This window comes from Eubalaena glacialis, chromosome 4 (genome assembly GCF_028564815.1).
Source record: "Eubalaena glacialis isolate mEubGla1 chromosome 4, mEubGla1.1.hap2.+ XY, whole genome shotgun sequence".
NCBI classification, from domain to species: domain Eukaryota; kingdom Metazoa; phylum Chordata; class Mammalia; order Artiodactyla; family Balaenidae; genus Eubalaena; species Eubalaena glacialis.
In genome coordinates, this window is record NC_083719.1 from 183,858,771 (window position 1) to 183,886,049 (window position 27,279).

The 27,279-nt window shown below is 53.1% G+C and overlaps 2 protein-coding genes across 3 annotated transcripts; both read right to left on the reverse strand.

The window, feature by feature from the left end:
* Positions 1–1,732: 1,732 nt before the first annotated feature.
* YJU2 (YJU2 splicing factor homolog) lies at positions 1,733–18,227 on the reverse strand. Of its 2 annotated transcripts, none has more exons than XM_061188887.1 (8): positions 18,127–18,227; positions 16,048–16,148; positions 13,849–13,993; positions 11,444–11,578; positions 8,925–9,106; positions 6,796–6,916; positions 3,385–3,529; positions 1,733–2,343 (listed from the first exon to the last, which is right to left on the reverse strand). In XM_061188887.1, the coding sequence occupies exons 1-8, from the start codon at positions 18,148–18,150 to the stop codon at positions 2,231–2,233; spliced, it is 966 nt and encodes a 321-aa protein (XP_061044870.1). In that variant the 5' UTR covers positions 18,151–18,227; the 3' UTR covers positions 1,733–2,230. The 2 variants fall into 2 exon arrangements, with proteins under 2 accessions (XP_061044870.1, XP_061044871.1); XM_061188888.1 differs by lacking the exon at positions 1,733–2,343 and adding an exon at positions 2,354–2,555.
* Positions 18,228–20,338: 2,111 nt separating this feature from the next.
* On the reverse strand, positions 20,339–27,057 carry EBI3 (Epstein-Barr virus induced 3). The gene is made up of 5 exons (XM_061188889.1): positions 26,985–27,057; positions 26,240–26,363; positions 24,344–24,522; positions 22,537–22,694; positions 20,339–20,595 (listed from the first exon to the last, which is right to left on the reverse strand). Exons 1-5 carry the CDS (start codon positions 27,055–27,057, stop codon positions 20,443–20,445), a joined length of 687 nt encoding a protein of 228 aa, XP_061044872.1. The 3' UTR covers positions 20,339–20,442.
* Positions 27,058–27,279: the final 222 nt, after the last annotated feature.

The following is a 27,279-nucleotide window of genomic DNA, read 5'->3' on the forward strand; positions in this document are numbered from 1 at the left end:
TTTAGTCTCTCACCTCTGCCACTGGAGAGCAAAGGCAGCCAAGGGTGATATGCACACAAATGGGTGTGTAGGTGTGCCAATAAAACTTTATCTACAAAAACAGGCCACAGGCCACATTTGGCCTGTGGATCACAGTTTGGTAACCCATGTTTTAGAACGGAGTCAGGTTAACAATAATGTTAAGTAAATAATAGCAACGGATGGTGCACGTACATGGCAAAAATTGTGGTGGATTAAGAGCAATGGCAGTTCAGGAAACAGTCTGAAAGAATGAATCGAAATGAAGCAGAGCGCCCCCGGCCCCCCAATTTCTTTTCACAACTACTTAAGCTGGGTGACTTCTTTACATTTTTTTTTTTTAATAAATTTATTTATTTTTGGCTGTGTTGGGTCTTCGTTTCCGTGTGAGGGCTTTCTCTAGTTGCGGCAAGCGGGGGCCACTCTTCATCGCGGTGCGCGGGCCTCTCACTGTCGCGGCCTCTCTTGTTGCGGAGCACAGGCTCCAGACGCGCAGGCTCAGTAGTTGTGGCTCACGGGCCCAGTTGCTCCGTGGCATGTGGGATCTTCCCAGACCAGGGCTCGAACCCGTGTCCCCTGCATTGGCAGGCAGATTCTCAACCACTGCGCCACCAGGGAAGCCCCAATTTCTTTTCACAACTACTTAAGCTGGGTGACTTCTTTACTTTTTATTTTTTGTTTTTTATTTTTAGGCTGTGCCAAGCAGCTTTCGGGATCTTAGTCCCCCCACCAGGGATTGAACACAGGCCCTCGGCAGTGAAAGCGCCGAATCCTAACCACTGGACCGCTGGGGAATTCCCTGGATGACATTTTAACCCAGAGTCTCTGAATGGCCCACGTCCAGGGCACTGTCTGCAGGATGCTGAGTTGGGGGAAAAACGAGCAGTGGTGCGCTGGTACGGGCTTCACAACTGGCTCTGGCGTGGGGAACTGGTTTGCAGCATCTGCCGATTTCCATGGTGTAAACACTCTGTGGTGGCCAATTTTAAGCCATAAATATGATGCTGCTGGGTGCAAAACTGGGAAGAGATGCACGAGGCATCAGTTCTCACTAGCTGCCAGTGTGGGCTGGCTTCAGTCCCCACTGTCAGGGCTTTTTTTTTTTTTGGCCACGCCGAGAGGCACGTGGGATCTTAGTTTCCTGACCAAGGAACCCGCACCCCTTGCGGTGGAAGCGTGGAGTCTTAACCACCGGACCGCCAGGGGAGTCCCTGTCAGGGCTTTGGAATCAGACCCACCCAGGTCCTGTCTTTGCAGCCATGGAGGTGTAACATAAGACCCCCAAGCCCTCATCAGAAGCCCTGGCTGGAAAGCGGTTTACCTCGTTGTGCTGTCCCTAAGCAAGGAAACCACCGTAGGAAAGCGAATCCCCAAAGTGGGGGCGTTTCATCCCCTAAACTCTGACAGTGAAAAACACAAAGCCTCATTATCAAATGTCAGATGACAGTCTTTGTGTGTGTGTCTGTGTGTGAGAGGAGGGCTATCATCTGTGACCCCGGGAGGGGCGGGAGACCAGAGATGGGGGGCTGATCAGGTTGTGAAGCAGTCTGGCGGGGGCACAGGACCTTCAACTAGAAAATACTGCAGCAGGAGGGGATCACACGAGCTGGAATCTGGCAACCTTGAAAGAACATGAGCTTTGGAATCAGACTTGCTGGTTACATGACCGTATCAGCTTTCCACTGCTGCTTCACAAATTATCCCCAAACTGAGTGTATGAAACAATGAACATTTATTATCTCGAAGTTTCTGAGAGTCAAGAGTCCAGGACTGGCTAGGTTGCGTGCTTCTGCAGCGCCCTCCTCAGATGCGGGCAGAGAGAAGGCACCCCCAGGCCAGATCAGCAGGTTCCCTTCATGGGTTTCAGATGGTTCTGTGGCGGGAAGGGATGGAGCCAACCACTGGTGGGTGGGCTCACCCACGTGCCCAAAGCATCTCAGGATGTCAGCTGCGACGACCTCGAAGGCCTGCCAGAAGCTGCTCCGGGGATGTCGCCATGTGAGCTGGGGACCCCGAGCTCCGGAGGGGGTAAGGTGCGGGGACGGGAGAGAAACTGAGTCCCTCAGCTGAAGCCCTTGCTGACCCCGCCGGCCTTGGAGGTCATCTGTGCTTGTCCGGTGGTGACTCTGGTTGGTCCCAGGGCCTCCTGCCCCGACCATGGGCTGGAGCTGGCTGTGGGATCTTGACCTGGGGAAGGGCCTGGGGGCAGGGCTCAGTTGCTGCCACTGCTGTCCTCGCTGTCGGAATACACACCCAGCTGGCTCAGGGAGGAGGTGCCCGGCGTCTGGGGCGCAGGGCCAGCCACCTGCCCGTTCTTCATTGCACCTGGGGGAGAGGCGAGAGCTAGCCCACCGTGCCTCCTCGTCCCGGCAGCCCACCTCGGGACAGTTCCAGGCGGGCTGGGTCTGGGTGAGGTTGGGAGAGGGGCGTCGGCCATTCCTGCTTGTTTGCAGCCTTTGTGGAAAGTGCCTGGCAGACCCATCACGGTTTAAACCCGCACGCCCCTTGACCCAGCAGCTCCGCTTCTGAAAGCTGATCTAGGTGGGCACAGGTGCCCGTGCCGGGGGTGCAACACAGAAAACAGAAACACTCCAAGTCCCAAGTGACAAAGAGGGGCAGACCCTGGCTCCACCACCCACCCTGGCCGTGTGGCTTTGGGCAAACAGCTTCACCTCTCTGGGCCTCAGTCTCCTCATCTGATAAATGGGGTCATAACTGTTCTGATAACAATAGCTCGTGTATCCGCAAGGCTCACTGGGTGCCAGGATCTACTGCAGGCGCCTGACGTGGAGCAGCTCATGGAATCAGCCCCCAAACCCTACGAGGCCCTACGAGGCTGGTCCTGTTGTCATGAGCATCTTCCAGGACAGGAAGCTGAGGACCGGGGTTGGCGGCCCTCGACCACGGCCACAGAACGAGCACGCGGAGGCTCAGGGATCTGCACCCAGGCTGCCTGCCCTGGAAGCCTGCTCTTTCCACCTCGTCGGGCCGACCTCACCCTAATTCTCCATCTCCCAAGGGTCCGAGGAGCCACACACACAGAGCATCGGCGACACAACAACCGAGGTGCGGACGTCCAGGAACCAACCTGGAGGCCGGGGCCGGTGTCTATGTACAACGGAAGACTGGGGTATGGGCGGCCGTGGGATCGGACAATTTGTCCTACACGCCTCTATCTGACTTGGGTTTTAAAAGCGAGCACTTGCTCCTTTTGTAATTACAAGAAAAAAGGGAACTGCAGCCCTTCTCCCCTTACCCCTGGTTGGGGGCACACCTCACCCCGCACGGGAACAGCACCAGGGGTGCTGTTGCCACCTGGTGGCCGCCCTTGGCACTGCATGAAGCTAAGGGACTGCAGGAACCTACCTGGGGCGGGCAGGACTCCTCCTCGCTGGATGCTGCGGCCCAGGTCTGTTTTCTTCACCACAACCAGGCCAGACAGCTGGGGACTGCTGCCAAAGGTGCCCACACTGCGCTCCCAGCGCTCCGCCTTCCTCTTGGCTTTTGGGGCCTGCAGTTTGTGGCGGGGGTAGCAGGGGGCAGGCATGACTGGGTGGTCTGTCCCAGATCCTGCTCCTTCTCTGGCAGCCCGGTTCCTAGTCTCCAGCTGAGCCAGGATCTTTACCATTCCCACTCCCCCTGCTGTGCTGACCAACTCTCTTTCTCCTGCTCGAAACTCCTCTGTGGGCCCCCACACCCTGCGCTTACACTTCCTAAATCACACCGTGACCGCTCACCTCCACGCCATTCTCTCCACCTGGAATGCCCCCTTTGCTTCTAGTTCACTTGGTGAACTCCTACTCATCCTTCAATACCCATCTCAAGTATCTGCTCCCCTGGGAAGCCTTTCCTCACATTTCAAGCTCAAGTGCGTGCTGCATGTCTGTGCCCGCAGTGGCCTCCACTGCCTTATTAACTGCCTCCGCAACCAAGCTGCGGGGTCCTGCCTTGTTCACTGCTGGGTCTGTAGTAGGTGCTCAATCAACATGTTTGAGGGAATGACAGAAGATGGGGGCACCCACTTTGGGGACCAGTTAGCAGGAGGCAGAGAGGGGCTCAGCCCCACCTCCAGCTCTTCAGTCGCACCAGAAGGGACCCCTTTTATCTGTTTGATGTTTAAATAGAGGAACTGGAAACCACTAGATGCAGGAGGCCTTGTCGGAGCTGGGAGCTGAGGGTGCAGGGGGAGCATGACGGCAGGGGGCTGCCCGCACAGAGCTCACCATCTAGGGAGGAAGAGGGTGGATGAGCAAGTAGATGCTCAGGACACCATCGTCTTTTTCTTTTTTTGGCTTCACGGCATGAGGGATCTTAGTTCCCCGACCAGGGATCAAACCTGTGCCCCCTGCATTGGGAATAGGAAGTCTTAACCACTGGACCACCAGGGAAGTCCCCAGACACCATTATCTTGATCAGTGATGTGAAAGAAAGAAGTCAGGGTGGTGTGACAGCATGGGGGGGACAGCTACTGCTGATCAGGGGCTAGCAGTGCCGAGGTCAGAACGCAGTGCTGAGGTCAGCAAGCAGAGATGGGAGGCAGGACTGAGCCTGGCCCATCCGAGGGGGCTGGCACAGTTGGGGCGGGGAGTGGGGGCAGGAGGAGGACACAGCGGTCTCACTGCATCCCCCGTGTGTGGTAACCGAGACAGAGGCTGTCCACTGGGGGCACAGCGAGAGACCGGCAGTCCTAGCCAAAGCTTGCTTATCTGGCACCACTGAACTGACTGGCGGAGCTAGCTGCTATCCTTCAACTTTCGTCAAACGCCGTTACAGGTCCGCATTAAACTAAACCCAGGGAACAGAGGGGTGGAAGAGAGATGTTTCCGTAAAAGTGATGGTGAAGTTTGTGTAAAGCAAAATACAAGAAGAAGTCCACCATCAAATTAGCTAAGAGCAAGGTAACTGTAAGAGACTGGCAGGTGGGCTTCCCTGGTGGTGCAGTGGTTAAGAATCCACCTGCCAACGCAGGGGACATGGGTTCGAGCCCTGGTCCGGGAAGATCCCACATGCCGCAGAGCAGCTAAACCCGTGCACCACAACTACTGAGCCCGTGCTCTAGAGCCCGTGAGCCACAACTACTGAGCCCATGTGCTGCAACTACTGAGCCTGCGAACCACAACTACTGAGCCTGTGTGCTGCAACTACTGAAGCCCACGCGCCTAGAGCCCGTGCTCTGCAACAAGAGAAGCCACCGCAATGAGAAGCCCGGGCACCACGACGAAGAGTAGCCCCCGCTTGCTGCAACTAGAGAAAGTCAGCACAGCAGCAGCGAAGACCCAACGCAGCCAAAACTAACTAACTAAATAAATAAATTTATTAAAAAAAAAAAAAAAAAGACTGGGGGGAAATCATACAAGGCCAGACTGCTTTGAAAGTACCTTCAATCTCTTGTTCCACTTGAAAGAAAAAAAGAAGAGGAAACTTTAGACCATGAATTCTGAGGCTGGTTTATGCAAGAGAGACAGCGTGAGAACTCTGATCAGGGGATACAGCCTCAAGGAAAACACCTTGGTTCTATGTCAAAAGGTTAATGGGTGAGAGTGAGAGTACACGACCCCCAAACCCGCTCTCTTCAGACACTTACAGAATTCTCAGCTGGAACATGGCTGCCTCAGTGAAAGACTACGTTTCCCAGCCTCCTTTGCAGCAGGATGTGGTCAGGTGGTTCAGTTCTGACCAATGGGGTGTGAGAAGGATGTACTCAATCAAGGGTATAGTTACCCTCAATGTCCTCCTCCCCTGTCCCCACCTCTTTCCACTGGCTGGGATGCAGACGTGGCACTGAGCTGCCTTGCAATGAGGGCATCATCCTTGGGACGGCAGGACAATGAGGACCCGGACACCAGGGTCCACCTTCTCTGTTCTGCACAGCCCCGCACAACTGTTATTCGAGAGAAAAGTAACTTCCATGCAGTTGAAATGGCTGTCACTTGGGTCCTGTCCAGTGGCTGGACTTGTATTTAACTAATACAGACCAGGAACATGTTTTGAATTAAAATAATAAGTTTCTGGGGGTGTCTGTGCTATTTATGATTTCCCACTTTAACGCCCTCCTTCGATTAACAAACCAGAGTGGCCTTGACCACCTTGGATAAGACACCTGTGGCGGAAAATGCTAGCTCCCTCCCCAAATCCTCTTCTTTCTTTCTGCCAGCAAGGGCAGCTAGAGGAGACAGCTCCCAGCCTCCCCTGCAGCGGGATGCGGCCATGTGACTATGCCCGGCCACTGGGACTCGAGGGGAATGGAGGCGGGCTGCATCTGAACCTGGGCCTCCAGGTGCTGGCTGGTGGTCCTCCACACATGCTCCACCTTCCTGCAGCTGGAACCCCAGGGTGTTCTGAGCCAGCTGTGACCGCGGAGTTGGCATCCATGTTCCAGGACAGGGCAGAACTAGGAGATGGGAGGAGGCTGGATCCCTGAATGACTGCATGGAGCAGGGCTGCCTGGGAGTCCAGCCCAAGACTGTGAAGTGACTAAGAAATAAATGTCTGCCTGATGTCTCTAAGTGTGGGGAGTCTCCTTGTTTCTGCAGCTGAAGCACGGGTGGAAAACTACAGTCCCGGAGGCCTGCCACCTGTTTTTGTAAATAAAGTTTTATTGGCACCCGGCCACGCCCACTTATTCATGTACTATCTACGGCTGTTTAGTGCTATGATGGTGGAGTTGACCACTTACGACCCAGACTGGCCTTTCAAGACAAAGTTAAGCCAACCCCTGGCTTACTCTGTCCCTGCTTCACCTGAGAGCATCTGGAGATGAGGGCGGGCCCCACTCACCTCGTCCAGGATGGCGGTGGGGTTGGGCAGGAGGGCCTGCTGGGGCTGGGTGGGAGCAGCATCCTCCTCTGAATCGGAGTCTTCCAGGAGTCTTCGTTTCCTAGATTCTTCCACTAAGGCCCTGCGGGAAGGAACGTGGGACTTGGGAACGTGCTCTGTTGTGGGACAATGGCCGGGACAGCCCCCCCCCCCCCCACTGAGGTGCACTGCCTGGCTGCCCTGTCCTGATCTCACTGAGTGGGGGATGGGGATGCACAAATAACTTAAAAAAAAATTCTTGGGCTTCCCTGGTGGCGCAGTGGTTGAGAGTCTGCCTGCCGATGCAGGGGACACGGGTTCGAGCCCTGGTCCGGGAAGATCCCACATGCTGCGGAGCAACTGGGCCCGTGAGCCACAACTACTGAGCCTGCGCGTCTGGAGCCTGTGCTCCTCAACGAGAGGCCGCGACAGTGAGAGGCCCGCGCACCGCGATGAAGAGTGGCCCCCACTCGCCGCAACTGGAGAAAGCCCTCGCACAGAAACGAAGACCCAACACAGCCAAAAATAAATAAATAAATAAATTAATTAATTTAAAAAAAAAAAAAAAAAAGAAGATAATAAAAGGAAACTCAAGTTTTTGGAGGGTCTACTACATGCCAGGCAGCATGCTAAGGCCATTCTCATGAATTCTTAAAAAAAAAAAAAAAAAAAAAAAATTCTTTGTCCAGGGGCTTCCCTGGTGGCGCAGTGGTTGGGAGTCCGCCTGCCAATGCAGGGGACGCGGGTTCGAGCCCTGGTCCAGGAAGATCCCACATGCTACAGAGCAACTAAGCCCGTGCGCCACAACTACTGAGCCTGTGCTCTAGAGCTCGCGAGACACAACTGCTGAGCCTGTGTGCTGCAACTACTGAAGCCCGCGTACCTGGAGCCCGTGCTCCGGAACAAGAGAAGCCACTGCAATGAGAAGCCCGGGCACTGCAACGAAGAGTAGCCCCTGCTTGCCACAACTAGAGAAAGCCCGCGTGCAGCAACGAAGACCCGACCCAACACAGCCAAAAATAAATAAATAAAATAAATTAAAAAAAAAAAAAAAAAAAAAAAGTTCTTTGTCCACTGAGCCCAGTGGGGTGGTTAAGTGCCTGGAGGCCAGAAGCAGTCTGGGTTTGAACCCCAGCTGGGGGGCCTCAGTCAGGGCTGTGCTGGGAGCTCCTTGAACCTCAGTTCTCTTGACCACCATAATGACAGAGCCAAACTCAGAACAGTGCCTGGCACCCAGAAGGGGCTCGATAAATGCACCCTCCTCTCACTGTTATTTATGGTATCACTGACCTGCCAACCCAATAGCAGCTACTATGTGCCTGACCCTGTTCCAGGCCATGGATGCAGAGGTCAAACCAAGTCCCTGTTCAGACTTTAGATGAGGGGAGATAGATAATAAATCAGGAAAGGGGCAAATCAGCAAGAAGTTTCCAGAGAGTGGGAGGTGCCAGGCAGAAGCATGAACACAGCAGGCCTGAGGCCAGATCCTCAGAAAGGTTGGCTCACCAGGCCAGCCCTTGGAGGGCATCTGGATCTGGACTTGGGGGCTCCTGCCACCCTCACTGATGGGGGGCTCCCTGTCCCAACACTGTCTGTGCAGACATGGGGTCCACACGGGCACCCGCTCTCCTCCTGGGTCTGGGGTCTTGGCCGTGCCGGGCCGAGGTGCCTGCGTGACCGGCCCCCAGTGAGAACCCCAGGCTGGGTCTCGTGAGCCTCCCCAGGGACCGCCCCTCCCTCTGCTGTCACGTCTCGTTTGGGCGGATTAAGCCTGTCCTGTGGGACTCCACCAGGAGAGGACTCTGAAAGTCTGCGCCCGGTCCTCCAACTCTGTCCCACCTGCCTTTTCCTTCTGCTGATTTTTCTCTGTAACTTTTCACTGTATTTAACTCATCAAACCTGGGGGTGATCCTGGGGGCCCTGACACAGACGTCACGGGACACAAAGTGAGATGGGGAGGGGGATGCGGGGAAGGCCTCCCTGAGACGGTGACGCACGAGGGAGCTGTGGAAAGATCCGGAAGGGGGGATTCCAGGCAGAGGGAAGGGCCCTGTGAAGGCCATGAGGGGGTGGGCGCCCCGGGACCCCCGGCCCCGCCCGCCCCGACTCACGCCGCCTCCCGCTCGTCCTCCTCCTGCTCCCGCTCCTGCCGCTCCTCCTCCGACAGGCGGTGCTGCCGCAGCATCGCCTCGAAGTCTACGTGGGCCTGCCGCTGGTTCAGGTCCTTGAGCTCCTGCAGGTTCTCCAGAACCTCCATCTCCAGCTTGGAGTCCTTGGTTCTGTTCTCCAGCACCTGGCAGGTGCGCAGACGCAGGGCCGAGTGAGCTGGGATTCCACCCCTCCATGCGGCCTGCCTGGCCTCTGGGGTCACCACGGCCAAGCGGAGACCCCCCCACCCTGGGGCCTCGATCCACAGCACCTGGTCCCACAGCTGTACCCATTTCACGGCTCGGAACACTGAGGCTCGGGGAGGGGAAGTGATTGCCCAAGACCATGCGGCTGGTCAACGGTGGAGCCAGGTGGCCTGGACTTCCAGCCTGGCTCCGTCACTAAGCAAAAGTAATAAAGATTTTAAAAAAAGACGATCTGAGCAACTGGTGTGTGCCAGGCTCCAGGCTAAGATGTTTCCAGACATAATCTCGTTTAATCTTCGCAATAACCCCCACTTTACAGACAAAGAAACTGAGGCTCAGAGAGGTGAGGTCAGCCCCGCCAGGTCTCAGAGAGGTGGCTTTGAAGCCAGGCGCGGCTGGGAATGAATCCTGCCTTGGCTGCTTCCTGGCTATGTGACCCTGTTGAACTAACCCTCTGGGAAATGGCAGTTGTGGTGGTTTGAAAATACGTCCACAAATTCTTTCATGCTCCTCCCTTCCAGAGGTGGAGCCTAACTCCCCTCCCTGTGAGGGTGGGCTGGTGTAGTAACTCGCTTCTGATGAACACAACAGGACCAATGACGGTGTGTCCCTTCCGAGACAGGTCATAAAAGGCCCGGGGCTCCTCCTTGTTCTCTCTGGGACTCTCGCTGGGGGAGGGGGAGAAGCCCCCATGTTGTAAGGAGGCTCAAGCAGTGCTGTGGAAAGGCCCACGTGGACAGGACATGAAGCCTCCAGGGAATGGCCACGAGGGGGCCACCCTGGAAGTGGCTCCTCCAGCCCCAGTTGAGCCATCAGATGAGGCAGCCCCGGCAGACAGCTTGACTGTGACCTTGGGAGGGACCCATAAAACCATCTAGCGAAGCTGCTCCTGGATTCCTGACCCTCAGAAACTGTGGGATAATAAATGCTGGAAGTTGCAAAGTTTTGAGTCAACTTGTTACACAGGGACAGCTAACCAGTACCAGGGTAATAACCCCGTGCTGGCCAGTGTAGCAGTAACTAGAGCAGCACATGGACAGCACTGAGGGAGCTCCAGGAATACAGCAAACTGCCTCTAAGGCCTATTTCCCTCCCTGCTGCTCCGCACGGCTGCTGAAAACATCGGATCAGATCTGACATGGCTTGATCAGAAAACACAGCTGGCAGAGGCGTGAGGGTCCAGGAAGAGATGGGAATTATGGGGATGGGAGGAGACAGAGGAGAACATCGACTTTCTACTATTTATGAGGAAGACGAAAAAAAATGTCCAGTTAAAGATGAAAATAACTTCTTTAAGGGTTAAGAAAAGGAGTATCAACATTTATGAATTACCATGTGCCAAGCTGTGTTCTAAGAGTTTTATGTGTATGAACTCATTTAACCCTCACCATAAGTGTACGAGGGGGGCACAATTCTCATCTCATTTTACAGATGAGGACGCTGAGACACAGAGAGGCCAAGTGCCTTGGCCAAGGTCACACAGCCAGGATATGGTCAAGAGAACGTTTCCTTCTCTATTTCTAGTCTTAATCCAAACTAGCCTAATGAGAACCTCCTTAGAAAACTGCGGGGCAGCTGGCTGCAGGAAGCACCTGGCGTTCTGAAGTCCAACTTCCTGACTCCCTGTGTTAGTTTTCTCTTGCTGTGCAACAATTTGCCACCAGCCCAGTGGCTCAAAGCAACACGAATTCATTGTCTCCTGGTTTCTGTGGGTTGGGAGTCTGGGCCGACACAGCTGGGTTCCCTGGCAGTCTTGCTAGGCTGAGATCAAGGGCCCAGGGCCCTCTTCTGAGCTCACTCAGGCTGCTGGAGAATTCAGTTCCTTGTGGTTGTGGGACTACGGTCCCTGCCTTCTTACTGGCTGTTGACTAGGGGCTGTTCTCAGCTCCTAGGGGCTGCCTGCTGTTCCCTGCCACGTGGCCACTTCCACAGTGTCAGTCCTTCATGTCTCTGACGTCCTCTGTCTCTGACTCTAGACCCGTATTAAGGGGACCATCCGGATAATCTCCCTCTTACAAGGGCGACTGTGCCATAGTTTAACCTAACGTAACTTAGTCACAGGAATAGGATCCTTGTATGCACAGTCTTGGGACTAGGTGAGGTGTGTGACCAGGAGTCAGGGCTCTGGGGACATCTTAGAGCTCTGCTGACCACACTCCCCACCCCATCACCCTGCCTGGAGGCCTGAGGCAGCAAGGGGCACCGATTCCACCAGCACCCAAGCACAGGCACACGTGCATGTGCACACACACACACACACACGTGCGTGCACTCACCTTCATGGGGTTGTTCAGCTCCTCGTCCTCCCGTTCCTTCTGCACCCTCTTCTCCTCCTCCTCCAGGAGCTTCTCAGCCTGGAAGTTCCGTGTGGCTCCATGCTCCATGGTGTAGTCTGTGTTTTCGGGGTCTGTCTGGGAGGGAGGATGGGCAGACATCAGCTCCTACATCTCTGAGCATCAAAAGCTTCTGCTGAACAGCAGCCAGCCGCCTGGGACACCTTCTCTCCATGTTTCACTCCTCTTAATACCAATTATTTCTTTTTCTTGCCTTACAGCTTTGGCGAGTACAGTTCTTTCTTTCTAGTGCTCCTGTCCCCTTTTGCAGAATCGCTGAACTCCCTAGCATAGACCTGCAGACCCTTCACCACTTGCCCACTCCCTCCCTGCTGCCCTTCACCTTCCACATGTTTGCAAATAAAAGTCTCTGGGCCTCTGCACATATCCTTTCTGGTGTGTGTGTGTCTGTGTGTGCGCGCGTGTGTGCACGCACTTGACCTTCTTTCCTTAAATATGAATTACATAGCAAGTATGTATAGAGCATGCTCCTATTTGCGTTTATAAAACGGAGAAGCAAAAATATAACATGGTATCCTGGATGAGACCCTGGAACAGAAAGGTGACATTAGTGGAAAGATTGAAATCCATGTCATGCCTGGAATTTGGCTAACAGTAATGATCCAGTGTTGGTTTCTTATTGTGGCGGATGCACTGTGGAAGTGGAAGACGTTAACGGGAGGGGAAGCTGGTGAGAGGCAGATGGGAACTCTCTGTGCTATCTTTGCAACTTCTCTGTAAATCTAAAAGTATTCCAAAATAAGAAGTTTACTATTTAAAAAGAAAGAGCAAGGAAGACAGTGATCCCTGTGTGTGTATGTGTATGCAGAGCACATTTTTTGAAAGCCATACAAGAAACTGTTATAAATGTCTCTATGCATGGGGACTGGCTGGGCAGAGGGGAGCAGTAAACCAATTTTCCAGTGTTAATCCTGCAGTACTGTGGGAATTCTGTTTTTACCATATGCTCACATACACACACACACATATACATATATACACACATATATGCAATCCTAGTTATTTGCAATTCTTCACTATAAAGGCCGATTTATAACATTTTGCCGTAGTTTCTCTAGTCTTTAAAAAAATTCATATGTATTCATTAATATCTAAATATATACATATTTCATAATTCAGGTAAAAAAACCATTTTCTGGAGACAACCCATATGTTCATCGGCTGGCAAATGGATAAAGAAAATGTGGCCCATCCATACAGTGGAATATTATTCAGCCCTGAAAAGGAGTAAAGCACTGATACATGCTACAACATTGATGGACTTTGAAAACATGATGCTCAGTGAGAGATGCCAGACACAAAAGGCTACAGAGTGATTCCACTGATAATGAAATGTCCGTAACAGGCAATCCACAGACACAGAAAGTGGATTCATGGTTGACAGGGGCTGGGGAGAGGGATGGGGAGTGACTGCTGATAGGGCTGGGGCTTAATTTTGGGGTGAAGAGAACGTCCTGGAATTAGAGAAGACAGCTTGGTACGTTAGGAATATAAACCACTGAATTATACAATTTAAAAGGGAGAATTGCATGGCATATAAATCATATCTCAGAAAGCTGTTGTTAAAAAAGTAATTAAAATATATCATTTTTTAATGTACTTTTTTTTTTTTTTTTAATTTTATTTATTTATTTATTGGCTGCATTGGGTCCTCGTTGCTGCGCATGGGCTTCCTCCAGTTGCGGCAAATGGGGGCCACTCTTCGTTGCGGTGCGCAACGGTGGCCTCTCTTGTTGCGGAACACGGGCTCTAGGCACATGGGCTCAGTAGTTGTGGCACATGGGCTTAGCTGCTCCGCAGCATGTGGGATCCTCCCGGACCAGGGCTCGAACCTGTGTTCCCTGCATTGGCAGGTGGATTCCCAGCCACCGCGCCACCGGGGAAGTCCCTAATGTACTTTTTATTTTAACCAAATCTTGTTTTTTAACCAAAGGAAAAAAGTCCCTAGCAAAAAAAATGCTCAAACAGTACAAAAGTATGTGAAGAGAAAACTATAAGTTCTCTTCATCCTTTCCTCAAATCTTTAATACCACTTTCTCCTCATCCTTTCCCCAAATCTTTAATACCACCCTTAGACTAACAAAGTGAAAACGTGACTGCTACTGGCTGTGCACTATTCCACTGTACAGTAGTTTGTCCCTTCAATCCCCTGTCACCGTACGTCTAGGTTGCTTCTGGTTTTTTGCCTTTATAAACAACACTGCTGAGAACTTCTCCCCAGACCTTTGCTGTTTCCTGCGGAGAAGGTGAAATGGGATTTCCCTGGAGGGAGAGGACAGGAGCACTGACCCCCAGGGGAGGAAGGACCAGCCTGGCTGGCCGCCTACCTTGAAGGTGATCTCTGCCAGGCAGCGCGTGCACTTGATGTAGAAGCGGAAGATGGGCAGGCCCAGGTAGGACTCGTTCTGCACTGTCTCTTTGCGGGCGTTGAACTTCTTGCCCTTGTAGATATATTCTCCACATGTCTTACACCTGTGGGGCAGGACAGGGACTCAAGCCATCTCAGTACCCTGGTTCTTACTGGTAGGACGCTTTAGCATTCTGGCAGATGGCTGCTTGCATACCTCCAGGGACGGGAAGCTCCCTCCCCACCCCCCCACAAGAAGACTGCCCCACTGTGTGTACTGATGCCCTTAGACGGCATACTCTTCTCACTAATATCTGCCTGGGTCTCGGCTGAAGTGTTGCCTTCTTGGGAAGCACCCAGACTACCCAGACTAGGTGAGACTCACCTATCACCCATTCCCGGAAGCAAGCCTGGAGTTCATGGGGCATCCTGACCTCCAAAGGGCGGATTCCACCAGGAGGGATGCCACAAGGAGCAAGGCAGAGCTCCCGCACCCTGCCCTCCCGCGGCCCCTCCTGCTCAGATCCTGTGCTCGCTGGCCTCCTGGCTGTTCCTACAAACACCCCAGCTCGGTCCCACCTCCGGGCCTTCGCCCTTGCAATTCCCATAGCCCGTGACACCTTCCATCCCTCAGATCCCGGTTCTGCTGGCATTTCTTCCGACGTTTGCCTGACCACCCAGCGAAGCCCCCTCCCTCCCCGGCCACCGTCCAGTCCCTCTCTCTCTCTCGTGACCACCTATGTGTCCTACATGTGCCTTTCGTGAATATGCCTGAGCCCTTGTGTATTATCTCTACTCCCCACCAGATGGCTCCAGGGGGTCAAGTCTTTTTTATTTATTTATTTATTTATTTATTTATTTATTTAATTTTTAAAATTTTTGGCTGCATTGGGTCTTCGTTGCTGCGCGCGGGCTTTCTCTAGATGCGGCGAGTGGGGCCTACTCTTCATTGCGGTGCTCGGGCTTCTCATTGCGGTGGCTTCTCTTGTTGCAGAGCACGGGCTCTAGGCGCGCGGGCTTCAGTAGTTGTGGCACACGGGCTCAGTAGTTGTGGCGCACGGGCTTAGTTGCTCTGTGGCATGTGGGATCTTCCCGGACCAGGGCTCGAACCCGTGTCCCCTGCATTGGTAGGTGGATTCTTAACCACTGCACCACCAGGGAAGTCCCGGGGGCTGGGGAAGGGGGGCAAGTCTTGATGCCCACAGTGTCCCTGGCACCCAGCCAAGGCCCTGGTGCACAGCAGGTGCCCAGTAAATGACTGCTGAGGGAAAACGAATGAAGAAAGGGGAGAGAGAAAAGAATACGTAAACACGGGCTGAATTTCACTAACAAAGGTGGCTTTGATTACCACTTCGTTTCAGATGTGCTAAGATGTGAAAAACTGTGGTGAGGTACAGTAATTCCGAGGCCGTATGAAGGACGAGGCCTGGGGACCGTGATGTGGAGGGAAGGATGGAAGGGGTTGGGAGGGGGATCCGGAGGGCCTCTCTGAGGGGGTGAGATCTGAGCCAAGTCTTGAAGGGTGAAAAAGAGCCAGCCAGGGCTTCCCTGGTGGCGCAGTGGTTAAGAATCTGCCTGCCAATGCGGGGACACGGGTTCGAGCCCTGGTCCAGGAAGATCCCACATGCCATGGAGCAACTAAGCCCGTGCGCCACAACTACTGAGCCTGCGCTCTAGAGTCCGCGAGCCACAACTACTGAAGCCCGCACACCTAGAGCCCGTGCTCCGCAACAAGAGAAGCCACCACAATGAGAAGCCCACGCACCACAACGAAGACCCAACTCAGCCAAAAAAGAAAAGAAAAAGAGCCAGCCATGTGAGAGCAGAAAGAGAAGTGTCCCAGGCAGAGGCAACAGCTTGTGCAAAGGCCCTGGGGCGGGAACGGACAGGACTGCTGGAGGAAGTGAATGTACGTACAGGACCCTGTCTTGTGTGCACACTCTTACTACCAGTGACTGAGATCTCGACACAGGTACCAGCTAGGAGCTCTGAGACATCAGGGAGATTAGTCCTGAACGACAGGAGAGTGAGGTCTGGCACGGTCACTCGCTCACTGGGTCCACGTCTGAGCCAGGACCGACGACCTGGTCTGAGCACTGGGGACAGGACGCTCTCTGTGGGTGCCGGGCACTGGGCCTGTCCACCACGACCAGTGCAGGGGCCCCGCGGGGTCACTCACCTCATGTTGAAGGGGGCCATCAGCCGCACCACGTACTGCCGGTCCTTGGGCAGCTTGAGCTTGGGGATCTTTGAAGGGTCGAAGTCGGGTGGGTAGTATTTCTGTGGGGAGGAAGGAAGGGTCAGGGGAGCTGCTTTCAGATGCAGGGGCAGGCCGGGGGCACAGGGAAGGGGCTCTGGGGAGCTGTGTCTGGGTCCCCAAGACCACTCCCACGTTTGAGGATTTGGTGAGAGGACTCCTAGGATTCGCATACACTTGTCCTCATGGTTACTATTCATTACAACAAAGGGATACAGAGAAAATCGAGCCAAGGGAAAAGGCGTGTGGAGAGGGGCCCAGGGAGACTGGACACAAGCTTCCAGAGACTTCTCCTGATGGAGTCAATTCTCCCAGTGATATATTGTGACAACGTGTGTGAAATGTCTCCCAGGGAAGCTCAGGAAGACCCAGCACCCAGGGTTTTCATTGGGGGCTGGTGTGTAGGCACCTCTGCCCGGCACGTATGACGATTCCAGACTCTAGACTCCCGGAGGGGAGCAGGTGCTCAGCATAAACCACACTGTTTGTACAAACAGTTTAACCCCAGGGAGCCATTCTTTTCAGAGAACATTGGGAACCATCCCAAAATTCAGGTTTCCGGATACCAGCCAAAGTCTAGCATTGCAAGCCAGCCTTTCTAAGGCAGCAGCCTCAAGCCTGTTGCCATTAACTCTTTCTGCACAGAAGCCTGAGATGGGAGATGTGGGGAAGGAGAGTTTGGATTATGAAAGAGAACTACATACAATAATCAGAAAATAAAGCACTTTGCGTTTTGAGCACTTACTAGGCTCCACGTAGTACACAGAGAGCTTTATGTCCCCTGCCTCATGGAATTCTTGCAAAGACTCTATGAGACAGAGAATGGTGTACCCATTTCACAGAGGAGGAAACTGAGTTCTGGTGGTTTCAGCTACTCAGGGTCACACAGTGTGAGCAGCAGAGCCAGGATTCAGACCCAGGGACACAGCTCTGGGGAAACGGTGGTACAGTGATTAGGAGCATCAGTTACAGAGCTGGTGGGGAGGGGTGTCTGGGTTTGATTCCTCTACTCTCTGGCTATTACATAACCTCTCTGGACCTCAGTTTCCTCATCTGAAGAAGGGATAACCTGTCCCCCTGAGAAGACTTGATGAACAAGGCACTTAGAACTGTGCCTGGCACACAGAAGTATCTACCAGCAAGTTATGGAAATAGCTGGGCTGCCAGTTGGATCCTCAGGATGGAAGGACTTTCACGGACTCGAAGTCCGGCACACTGCACTGGGGCTGGCTGGGGCTGAATTTCTAATATAGGTGTTTAAAAGATAAGAGCACTGAGTCACTGTAACGGACATCATCCTGGGCTCCAAGCCACCAGTCTGGAGGTCTCCTCTCTACTCTGTCCAGACATCTTAGGCTTACACACTCCCACGCTGGGGAGCTCACGCCCTTCCTGGGAGCACACACCCTGCTGAAGAGCGGGGAACAGGGACTCAGAATTCCGGAGCGCTCTTCTCCAGAAGCTGAATCCTGCCTTCCAGAGACCAGCTCCACACCCCAAGAGTTCCAGTTTTCCCCAACAGAACTGAGAGAAGTTGAGGCAATTGGAAGGGTCCCTGCCAGCGGAGCAGAAGAGCTTAGCAAAACCTAATCCCTCCAAGGAACACGATTGGCTAGAACCCCAAACGGGGAGAGACTTAACAGAGCCACGCCTCCTGGAGATGAGGATGTAAAGTGGGAATACCAATATCCTAAGGAAGCTCCGCCCCCGAGCGAAGTGATTGGATAATTCCCTTCAGCAAATCCAATCAGAAGTGATTGGGTAAATAGCCTAAGCCCCGCCCCCACAGGTGACTGGGTACACCCCAGCCTCGAGGGAAAGGCTTAGTGAAGGCCCACCCTCCGCAGGAGGTGATTAGGAGGAGTCTAGAGAGCCCCGCCCTGCAGAAGGCCGTTGGGGAAGAAAGCAAAGGCCCTAATAGGAGAGTATAAGTAGCCCTCCGCGGCCCGAGCTCCGAGATGTCCCGCCCCAGGTCGAAAACCCTAGTTGCCCAACACTTACGTTTAAAACTTTTCGCTCCGACATCTTTACCTCCTACTCTTCTCACGACCACGGGAGTACTGATTAGGCTGAGTGTTTGTAGAACTTCCCCGACCATCTATCCCTTGTATTTCTGCTTCCGTCACTTCCTTCAACCGCTGTTAGTGGCTGCCGCGTACACAGCTTGCCTTTTCATTGGTTCAGATCCCCGCCTGTCAACATTCGAGTCCGTCTGTATTCCCTCCCCAGTTGCAACCTCGGTAAGGGCGCAACAAAAGGTTCCGGCGTCGGTGTGGATTTGAAGTTCCGAGGAGGAGGCGCTGCGCCCTCTAGAGGTGAGCAGCGACTGGTTAAAATTTCGTCGTCACGCGACGTGGCTGCTGGTCGCTACATTCACTGTGGTTTGTTCTTTTATTCAGCAAATGTAGAACTCAGCGTTGAGCGCTTACCTTGTGTGTTGGGCTCCGGGAACCTACACATCGTTCCCGTGTCCCTAGCGCTCACTTGAGGACTGGGGCAGTTCTTACGATCCACACAGCTCCGCAAAGAAGCACCCTGGACGCCCCCCCGCCCCCAAGTTTATCTTGAGTCACAGGCAGAGACTCAAAGACCAGGCTCCAAACCTACTTCCCCCTACAAACACTCGCTCCCAGATGTCCCCCCCCGTTGTTTGCCTCTGCGTTGTCCCTCTAAAGAGGTCGTTCCTTCCCTAGCCTCCTCTCTTCCTTTTACAAATGTTTGCTCTGTGTCAAAGACGTGCTCAGTCACTGGGGACACATCAGAGAATAAGACGTAAGATTTCTGCCCTCATGGAGATCACAGTCTGTCTGGTGGGACTGACGGGACAATAAACACACACAAAAACCCTTTCGGGTCCTGGTAAATGATCTGAAGACAATACAACAGGGAGACATATGGCAAGTGATGAGAAGGGGCTACTTGAGATGTATGAGTATCCTATGGCTGCTGTAACAAATTACCACAAGCTCAATATTTTTAAACAACACAATTTATTAGAGTTTTGGAGGTCAGAAGTCTAAAATGGGTGGCAGGTTCCTTCCGGAGGCTTCAGGAGAGAATCCATTTCCTTGTCTTTTCCAGCTTCTAGAGGCTGCCAGAGTTCCATGGCTCGTGGTCCTGGATCACTCTGACCTCTGCTACCACTGTCACATCACCTTCTCTGTCTCCCTCTGACCCTCCTGCTTCCCTTTTATAAGGTCACTTGTGATTACCTTGGGGCCACCTGGATAATACAATATAACTCTACTTCATTTTCATTAACTTTAAAAAATATATTTATTTATTTATTTGGTTGCACCAGGTCTTAGTTGTGGCAGGCGGGCTCCTTAGTTGCGGCTTGCTGGCTCCTTAGTTGTGGCATGCGAACTCTTAGTTGTAGCAGGCATGTGGGATCTAACTCCCTGACCAGGGATCGAACCTGGGCCCCCTGCATTGGGAGCATGGAGTCTTAACCACTGCACCACCAGGAGAGTCCCCATTTTCATTAACTTAATGAAAGATCCTCAATCTTTGAGGATCCTCAAGATTGTTAAATTAATCACATCTGCAAAGTCCCTTGTGCTGTGTAAGGTATCACATTCACAGGTTCTGGGGATTAGGACATGGATATCTTGGGGGGGGTCTTTATTCTGCTTGCCCTAGATGAGGTGGTCAGGGAAGGCTTCTTGGAGGAGGTGACCTTGGAATTGAGACCTGAGTGAAATGTACAGAGAAGCTCCTGGATTGAGAAAATCCTTCAGAGCCTGGCTGTGTTGCCCCCTCCTCAGAGAGAGCTTCCCAGACAAACTCATGTCCCATTGGTGTCCACCCACAGTGGGGCTCACATCTGGGCAGCTTTTGAGGTGAACCAAACTGAACTGAACTGAATGGATTCATCATTCCATCCCAGGCGGAACACCCACCACCCCTGCCCTGACTCTCCCAGCCCCGTCTCTTCCTCTGGTCCAGCCCTGACCCCGTGTGTGGCAGTGGGGATTCACTGTGTGTGTGTGTCCTGGTCTGTTCTCTCCTCCCAGGGTCTCATGTGGATCTGTTAAAAGAAGGAAGAGTCCTGATTCTAGTGACAATGATCCTTTTCTAATTAAACAATTTAAAAAATCTCATATTCACAGTTCACAAAACATTGAACTGTGTCAAAGGAGGCAGGGAGTACATCCCCATTTCACAGACTGAGAAACTGAGGCTCAGAGAGGCAAAGTCACTTGTCCAAGGTTGCCCAGCAACTCGGCAGCAGTGAACCCAGGCCAGTCAGGTCCCATCCACCCTTAGGTGGATGTCAAGGGCACAGCCCCTCTTCGGGGGTGCAGGGAACCCCCGCTACTTGCCCAGGGTCATGGAGGCAACGGCGGGGAGACTCCAGGCACTTGATTCCCCATAGTCAGTGAGGTCCAGAGCAGCCACCTGGATGCAGTACTTGGCTTGGGACCTCATAGCCTTGAGGGTGAAGGATGTGCTTTCAATTGGTCCCACCTGAAAGCAGAAGGAGGTCTGGGTCAGTGGAAACAAGGAAGCTATGTGATCAAGCCTTCCGTCCCCATGTTCGGGCTGCTGCTCCAAGACTCAGGCACCAATGTCAATCCTCAACGGCATGCCCTCTGCGGCCCCCTGTACATCTTCGGACATCTTAAACATCTTGCTGAGCAGGGAGAGCCTGCCCCTCCCTGGCCAGCCAATTCTTGGTCGACCAGGAGCATGCCTTTCGTATAAAAACCAATCCACCCCGAGTCCACACCCCCATCCATCCCCTCTCTCTACTGGTCACACACCAGCCCATATCCCCACCCTGCCCTAAATCACCCCAGGGCCAGATGCCAAGCAACTAGAGACCACCCTGCAGCCCAGAGCCCACTGGAATTATTCAAACTCGCTTACCCTAAGCTGTTCACCTGCCCCGCCTAGCCTTCCCCGAGGAAACCCCAATCCACCTTTGTCCTGGGCTCTCCCCTGGCTCCCACTTCAGCCTCCTGATGTCCCAAAGTTGCCCACATGGCCCTGCGTGGCGTGATGTGTCCTCTTTTCTGGGGAAATGTAATAAATTCTTCTTTCCATGGCCTTGACCTCTCCATATCCTCACTCAGGCACCTCCACAGATTAAAATCCCTGGGCACCAATGAGACACCCTCTCAGCTCTGCCTTTCCGGTTCTCCGCCCTGCCCCCTCTGTCCCTGCCATTCCACACTCTCCCTCCAGCATTGGGGTCCCCCTCATCCTTGGCATGTCCCATGTCAGCCACCACCGGCAGCTTCCCAAGGTCAGGTGTGACTATGTCCCTCCTTCCTCTGCACAAGCTGTCCCATATGGCAGCCGGATGTGACGCTTTACGTTTTAAATTTAGATTAATTAATCACTGCACAATCTTGCGAATACACCAAAGTTACTGGCTTGTGCACTTTAACACAGAGAGCTTCGTGGGATGTAAATTCTGTCTCAATTTTAAAATTGCAAGCGTTTACAAAATTAAATTAATGAATACTACATCAACTTTAAAAGCCAATTCCTCGGCTCCTTACCAGGTTGCAACCGCCTGGCAGCCTCACGCGGCCCGAGGCTACCGTCTTGGACGGTGTGGATGTGGAACATTTCTACTGTTGCGGAAGGTTCTAAGGGACAGGATTGCAAAAGCCTAAACCCTGCAAAGACTCAGCTCCTCAGCCCAGCGTCCAAGGCTGCCCAGGACACAACTGCCCTGCCCATATGCTCACTGACTGATACCCTGCCTTTATTTTTTAAGAATGTAAAACAATATATTAGTGCTCTCAACTGAGGTGAAATTCACATGACGTAAAATTAACCATTCCAAGGTGGATAATCTAGTGGCATTTGGTACATTCACAGTGTTGGGCAACCATCACCACTATCTAGTTCCAGAACATTCCATCCCCCCAAAAAGAAGCCCCATCCCCATTAGCAGTCACCCCCTCTCCCTCCCCCAGCCCCTGACAACCACTAATCCAATCTCTGTCTCTGTGGATTTGCCTGTTCTGGACGTCTCCCATCAATAGAATCACACACAGTGTGTCCTCCTGTGTCTGGCTTCTCTCACTGAGCATCGTGCTCTCAGGGTCCATCCACGTTGTAGCGAGTGTCAGTGCTTCTCTCCTTTTCATGGCTGAGTGATGTTCCCGTGTGTGGAGGGACCACATTGTGTTTATCCATCATCCATTGATGGGCACTTGTGTTATTTCCACCTTTTGACCATTGTGAGTGGTGCTGCTGTGAACATTCGTGTACAAGTAATTGTTCGAGGCCCTGTTTTCAATTCTTTTGGGTAGATGCCCAGGAATGGAACTGCTGGGCTGCATTCATGTCGCACACCAGCACCCCAAGCTGTGACCCACACCCCACTGTACCTTTGCACATGCTCTTCCCTCTACCCGGGAACCGCCCTCCCCGTCACCTCATCCTCCTCACCTGGCGGAAGCGGGCAGCTCCGTGACGCTTGTAGCGGATCCGGTACTTGAGTGAGAAGATCTCTGGGAAGGGCCAGGACCGGGGGGGTTCCCATTGCACCCAGAGCCGCTGCCCAGGGAGGGGGCTCAGGCGCACACCTTCTGGAGGGTCCGGTTTGACTGATGGACAAGCAGGAGGCAGGGTCAGCGGAGGGCACATTCATTCATTCATTCAACCAACCAACCAATAAATATTAATTGAGGGTCTGCTGAGTGTCCTGGGATGTTCTGGATACTGGGGACAGAGTAGTCCTGTCACCTTGGAGCTCAATCCCCCCGCGCAGAAGATAAGACACAAGAGGCAGATCCGAAGGTCATAAACAGGAGGGAAGAAAGCTCAGGAGTGCAAGGAGGGTAGTAGGTTGCAATGTTTTTGGAGACATAACTCACATACCAGAGAATTCACCCTTTGAAAGTGTACAGTTCAGTGGTTTTAGTATATTCACAGTGTCATGCAACCATCACCACCATTTAATCCGGAACATTCCATCTCCCCAAAAGAAGCCCCATCCCCGTGAGCAGTCAGCCCCCCATTCCTCCCTCCCCAGCCCCTGACAACCACAAACCCACTCTCTGTGTCTGTGGATTTGCCTGTTCTGGACATTTCCCATCAATGGAATCACACACCGGGTGTCCTTCTGTGTCTGGCTTCTCTCACTGAGCATCGTGTTCTCAAGGTCCATCCAGGTTGTAGTGAGTGTCAGTGCTTCTCCTTTTTATGGTTGAATAATATTCCATTGTGGGGATGGACATGTTTTGTATATCCATTCATCAGTTAATGAGCATTTGTGTCGTTTCTAATTTCTGCCTATTATGGATAATGCTGCTATGAACATTCATGCACAAGTTTTTCTGCAAACATGCTTTCCATTTTCTCTTAGATATATACCTAGAATTGGAATTGCTGGATTACATGGTAACATGTTTAGCTCTTTGAGGGACTGCCAGTCTGTTTTCTAATAACCACCAGCAATGTATGATGGTTTGCAATTAAAAAAAAATGCTTAGGGAGGACTCACTGAGGAGATGACATCTGAGTTGAGAGCTAAAGGAGGTGAGGGAGTGAACACTGTGGAGACCTGGGGGAAGAGCCTTTCGGGAAGGGGGAACAGCACGTGTAGAGGTCCTGGGGCAGGACCGGGCCTGGTGTGTTGGAAGAACAGTGAGGAGGCCCATGTGGCTGGAGCAGAGTGAGCGAGGGGGAGAGAGGGAGGAGGGGAGGGCAGGGAGGGGACAGGAACAGATGGTGGGAGCCCTGGAGGGCTGTAGGCAGGGCAACAATGGGACCTGACTCAGGTGCTCACAGGCGCCCCCTGGTGGCTGCTGTGGGGAGGACAGATTGTGGGGAAGAGGGCAAGAGCCCAAGGGGGGACCAGACTGGAGTGCTCACAGGCACCCTCTGGTGGCTGCTGCGGGGAGGACAGACTGTGGCGAAGAGGGCAGGAGCCCAAGATGGGACTTGACTTGAGTGCTCACAGGCGCCCTCTGGTGGCTGCTGTGAGGAGGACAGATGGGGGTGAGGGCAGGAATAGGGGACCAGGATGGAGGGGCTGCCACTGGTCCAGGTGGGCGGTGATGGAGGTTGGACCAAGTAGGGGCTCAGGAGAGGGGAGAAGTGGGTGGATTCTTGCTGAATTGTGAAGGTGGAGCCCCCAGGATCCGTGAGGGATGGACAGGATCTCATCCTGACAGGTGGGAGGTGGGCGTGTTGGGGGGGAGGAACAGGAGCAAGGGGGACCCTCCACACCCCCACCGCTGCCCCTACTCACTGACGTGCTCTGGGACAAACGGCACGAAGCTGCTGCTGACGCCCCGGGGGTGGACAGCCGTGATGTTGAGCACATAGGGCACCATGGAGAACATCTGGATGTCAGGGATGATACAGCTCGTGGCCTCTGGTGTCTGCTGGAGGCAGGGCCAGCTCTCCCCATGGGCTGCCACGCCAAGCCTGGACACCGAGTGCGCTGTGAGGGTCCCAGCACTTCCTGCTGGCCCCCTGTGCCCTGGACCCCGAGTAGGGACAGCAGGTGAGGAGTCCTGCTCTTGGCTGTGTGATCCTAGGGACCCCTCACTCCAACATCACAGAGCCCGGGGGACCCAGGGTCGGGGGGTAAAACCCCACAGGGAGATGCTAGGGTCCGGATTCTAACACTTTCTGGGGGGACTTCCCTGGCGGTCCAGTGGTTAAGAATTCGCCTTCCAATGCAGGGGACGCGGGTTCGATCCCTGGTCGGGGAACTAAGATCCCACATGCCGCAGGGCAACTAAGCCCACGCGCCACAACTCCTGAGCCCGCGTGCTCTGGAGCCCACGTGCCACAACTAGAGAGAAGCCCATGCACCACAGCGAAGAAGAACCCGCATGCCACAGCAAAGACCCAGCACAGCCAAGTAATAATAATAATACAGTTTTTAAAATAAATAAATAAAGCTTTCTGGAACGTCAACATTCCAGCCTTAGAATTCCAACATTCCCAGGACTACGATTCACGGATTCCGGAATCCGAAATAATAAGATTCCAATTCTCTCGAGTTCTGACACCCCAAGATTTCAGACTCTAGAGCCTGGAGCTCAGCACCGTCCACAGAAACTTCCACAGCATCCAAAACGTTCTGCTTCTGCCCTGTGGATATGAAGCGCGGCCAGTGCAACTGAGTGGGACTTTTTGATTTATTTCATCTAATCTGAATGAAAAGTTTCCACCTATCAGAAAGCGTGGGAAAGTTCCTCAGAACAACTCAGGTGTGTGAATCTACTTTTCCAAACACAAATGTTATGAAATCTAATCAGAGATCAAGAATATCTGACTGGGGGACTTCCCTGGTGGCGCAGTGGTGAAGAATCCATCTGCCAATGCAGGGGACACGGGTTCGAGCCCTGGTCCGGGAAGATCCCACATGCCGCGGAGCAACTAAGCCCGTGTGCCACAACTACTGAGCCTGAGTGCCACAACTACTGAAGACCGTGCGCCTAGAGCCCATGCTCCACAAGAGAAGGCACTGCAATGGGAAGCCTGTGCACTGCAATGAAGAGTAGCCCCCGCTCACCACAACTAGAGAAAGCCCGTGGGCAGCAACAGGAAGACCCAAAGCAGCCAAAAATAAATAAATAAATTTATTTTTTAAAAAAAGAATTTCTGATTCAATGTTTAGCATCTGAATTGTGTGTGACACAATTGTAAAGTGTGACACATGTGTAAAGCACACATGGAATTCCATGACTTAGTATAACAAGACCGAATGCAAAATTTCTCATTAATTTTTAAAGTATTGATTACATGTTGAAATAATACTTTAGATAATCCTATTAAATGCTATGAAATCAATTTCTAGTATAAGTTTAAATATATGAATCGTATATAAGCATGTTAAAGTACATTGCATTCGATCATATTAAATGATAAACATGTGGAATATTTAGATACTATTTAAATAAAATATTAAAGCCAATGTCACCCATTTCTTTTTCTTTTTTAAATGTGGCTTCTAGAAAAGTTTACCCTCCACATGTGGCTCGCAGTACATATTTTAGGGAGTATATTTCTAAGGGTTGGTGGTGCTCTAGAATGCTGAGGCGTTCAGGCTCTCACTAAGTCCCCAGCTGCCCTGATCCTAGGGGGTCAGCCCAGATGTAGAATCCCCAGGAAGCCCTCCAGGCTCTCTGACCTGTACGTGGCAATGAAGGACGTGGGCCTGGAGGAGTCTGGAGCGGGCGGCAGGGTCCAGGAGCAATCCACCGCGATCGGGTACCTAGAGGCCTGGCACCGCACCCTGGGCTGGGTGGGAGCTGCTGGGGGGCCCGGAGAGAGAGGGAGAGCGTCAGCTTCTGATTCACCCGGGACTGTCAAAGCCCTACCGTGGCTTGGCCCCCACCTCACTGCCAGCCAGTGCTGGGCACACATTAGGAGCCTAATAAAGGTTTGTGAAATGAATGAGTACATGAATGAAAGGCACCTACATCATCTCTCACTCTCGCTACAACCCACCAAGGCAGGAACTATTAGCCCATTTTCCAGATGGGGAAACTGAGGTTGAAGGAGCCACAGAGGGGACCTAGGGTTGGCGGGGATTTCTGGTGGGAGGAAGATGCTTTACCGGACCCCCTCTTTGTGACGGTTTTGTTTTGAATCACATGAAATGAATGGATACAATTAAAATTTCTTTCTCTCCCACCCTCCCTTCCTCCAGGCTGTGGCTGCCACTTCCTGGTCCCTTTGGGGTAGCTCTTGCCCTCTCTGTGCCTCAGTTTCTCCCAGCCATGCAATGGGATGGTAACCCCCTCCCATCAGTGGTCATACAGAAGGTGTGTGAGCTCCCACCCCACCCAGAATGTTCCACGGCAGACAAAGTCCAGTCCTCAGAGAGTGTCCCTCTGCCCTGGCTCCCCCTACCCCCCCGGGTCCCCACATACCTTCTCTCCCGCAGCAAAGTGAGCAACCCACCCAGAAGGTGAGGCTGAGGACCAGGACAAGTCTTGGGGCCATGGGTCAGGCGGGATCTGCTTTCAGGGGCTGGGGCAGGGAGCACCCTCGGGCAGGCAAGGGACTCAGGTCCCACCCAGGGGAAAGCCCAGCCCCCAGTCGAGGCCCCCTACTTCCCCTTCCCCTTCTGACTCACTGCCTGGTTCATGGGGCTCCGGAGGAGGAGCCCCCAGTCCCTTCACCGGCCACCCCCAGTCTCGGGTGCGGAAGGCCCCAAAGGTGGGG